This window comes from Aplysia californica, unplaced genomic scaffold, assembly GCF_000002075.1.
Source record: "Aplysia californica isolate F4 #8 unplaced genomic scaffold, AplCal3.0 scaffold00155, whole genome shotgun sequence".
Lineage (NCBI taxonomy): Eukaryota > Metazoa > Mollusca > Gastropoda > Aplysiida > Aplysiidae > Aplysia > Aplysia californica.
In genome coordinates this window covers 813,991-816,984 of record NW_004797425.1, presented here as the reverse complement: position 1 = coordinate 816,984, position 2,994 = coordinate 813,991, and the positions used below count along the sequence as shown (strand labels likewise).

General features: G+C 42.7%; 1 protein-coding gene across 1 annotated transcript in view; it reads left to right on the top strand.

Moving 5' to 3' along the window:
- LOC101852922 (disco-interacting protein 2) overlaps positions 1–2,994 on the top strand; it is a gene marked incomplete in the record, with an annotated part of 71,138 nt that overhangs the window by 36,376 nt on the left and 31,768 nt on the right. Inside the window, 3 exon segments of the mRNA XM_005097467.3 lie at positions 547–669; positions 1,781–2,029; positions 2,552–2,692. Coding sequence (XP_005097524.2) covers positions 547–669; positions 1,781–2,029; positions 2,552–2,692 — 513 coding nt within the window.

Sequence of the window (2,994 nt, the reverse complement as noted above, 5' to 3'; positions counted from 1 at the left end):
GGAGGGGAGGGGGGGAGAACGACCTTACTTTTTAGCAGCACTTCAAATCTTCAGCACTTATATATGACCTTATTCTGTTGCAAGTGGTGTTCAATTTCTTCTCTTTCATGAGTGTCATCTTGAAGGCCTGAGGATCCAGTACTTTTTCGTTCTTTTTTTCTACCTCTCTTTCACCATGGTGTTCTGACTTAAGGTCTATTCTAGCAGAAAATAGACCTTGTAATGTGGCAGTGTGCAGATGGCATTTGTGTTGTACTGGTGATAGGAGGGTCGTCGTTACCTTCCGTTGTTTTCTGGAGGAAGGAAAGTAGATAGTTGGCGGGCGCTCTGATGAGGTTTCTCTTTCTTTCTTATCCTGTCGTAAAACTTATTCTAAAAAGGTAGGAGATGGAAAGATAAAGGATAGTCATAGTCACTGTAGATGTGGGACGAGATAAAGAAGGCATAGAGCTTCTTATTGGTAAGTTTAAAAGGTGCTGAGAAAAAAATAATTGCTTTTGACATATTGAAATTTTAGTTGGAATAATTACATCTCTTTGACCACAGAAATCCGCACAGAGGCCGTGATGCAGGCGCTGGCTATGCAGAACCGCAAGGTTCCCGTGATGCCACTGCCATCCAAGCGCACATCGGTCAACTACCAGGGCCAGCAGAGGAGGGACAGGCAAGGTGAGGATCTGACTGTTTTTCCCTGAATGTCTTTGCTGGTGTTAGGTGATATTATATGTTAAATAATAATAATAGATAATGGATAGCATTTGTATAGCGCAAATCCCCGCTCAACAGCAAGCTCTATTCTCTTCACAATCTATACTATTACGTCAGCATACCTGATAGCATTCTGAAACAACCTCAACTTCCTGGGAAGCATACAGTGCAAGCGGTCATTTATAGGCTCTAAAACACTAACATAATGACAAGATCTTTCCCTGTCTATGGCCGGGTACCCATTCCCAACTGGGTGAAGTGAGGAAAACTCGTGTAAAGTACCTTTCCCATGGACACAATGTCGGGCCCGCAGCTCGAACCCCCGTACCCGCAACCTTACGCTTACAAGTCCGGTAGCCTAACCACTAGGCCACCGACGCCACAGATGATTGACCGCCATTGATAACGATGTTTGTTTTGTACTTTCTTTTCAATGTAAAAAATTTCTACAAAGATGTTTTTGTGTACTATTTTGTACAATTTTCACAATCATATTGACTGCTTAGTGTATGACCCTTGCCAAATGCCATTTTGAAGGGTAATGTATGACGGGGCTTAGACTGAGCACTTGCTAGAATGTGAGTCTCAGTTTGAAATAAGTCGGGAGAAGCGGGGAAGGAGGTTGAAGGGTACTTTGGTGTAGATTGCTCCTCCTACTTCCTCGGTTTTTATGCTGTCTAGATCTATACCTATGGAGAGTGGCCATTTTTGCGTTGGCTCGCGAAGAGCTCCAACTTTGATTCGACAACCATGACAAGCTGGGGAATGGGATGTTAGTATGGCAGAAACCTGTGACTTTGTCAAATATATAGGTCAGTTGACAATTTTATGTATGTAGGAGAACTACTGACAAGCATTGACTGAATTTATCTTAAGCTCATACTGTATAACCTGTCCAAAATGACCACCCATGGCCGAGGAGAAACATGGTCACCTTATTAGACAGGTGGTACTCTTGGACGGTGTTCTTGTAATGTAGAAATGCAAATACACTTTATGATTACTATTATGTTGATGTGCTTGGTTCTACTCACATAAAACAACAATTATGAAACCTTTTGTTATGTCTCAGACTCGTCCTCGGATGATGACAGCATATTTGATGAGGAGCAGCTGCGTAACTTCCAGCGCGGTGGCCACGCCCGGGACTCTGGGGCCAGCTCCAGCTCTTACTCCGACCAGGGAGCCTCTCCTTACCACGGGGGAGGGGGCAGTGGCGGTGCGGGAGAGAGGCCGCGGAGTGCACAGTTTTCTAACTACGTGATCCCGGGCAACACAGCTAGACACGCCCTGGCGGATGTGATGCAAAATGCTAGACATTGTGAGTGTTTCCATTGTGATCTGCAGTTATGGAAGAATTTACAAAGTAATGCGATCTACAAGATTACCCATTGTATATTGTTTTGGAAGCAACAGGCTCACTTTGGTGTGCGCTGTTGTTTTTCTTGAAGAAAAATTGCTCAGGGAAAGAGTTGAGGTTGATTTTATGAAAAAGAAAAATTATATTTTATTGTATTTTGTGTGGGTGTCATGTAATTGTTCAGGGAAAGACGTATGAGATTAGATCATAACTGCATATTTTATCATCAAAATCTTGGAAACTGTATGTTTAGTCTTTGTATAGTGAAAGACTTCCACTACATTTGCCAGTAGCTGGAGGTTACCACAAGTAGCTCCTGTTTTATTAAATATTTCCCTCTGTTATTTTTGTTTGTTTTGCTATTTCTCTTCACTTGATGCCCATTATTGTGTTGATGTATTTCTCTGTACTAAAAAAACCCAACTGTATTTGTTGAGTTGATGGAAATGTAGACATTTAGACGATGTGCTTGATTACCCACAGCCCACCATATATCACCTCAACCCCCTGACGTGACCAATAATGCCAAGAGCACCAGGCAGGCTGACAGAGTGGGCCGCTACAACCAGTCGTCTGTTCGCATGAATGCATCTGGAAATGTCACTGGGATGCAAGAAGAAGATGGTGAGTGGTTGTTGTCTGCTGTCTTAGTGTTTGAAAAGAAGGGATGTCTGATGCACCAATAAGGTGTTCAGTGTAAAAGAGTAAAGTGGAATTGTTATGATACCTGATTACTTTATTTTAGTAGCAGTTTGATGAATGAATGTCTTGACAGATCGATTGGTGTCAGAGGGGCACGTTAAAGCATTCTTTTGTTGTTGGGTGTATATCTGTTTTTGTGTGTGTGCAAACTATAGAAGTATGTGGAGAAGAAATAGTAATAGAACAACAAGAGATAGTGAAATTGGGGGGGGGGGGGGGGGGGG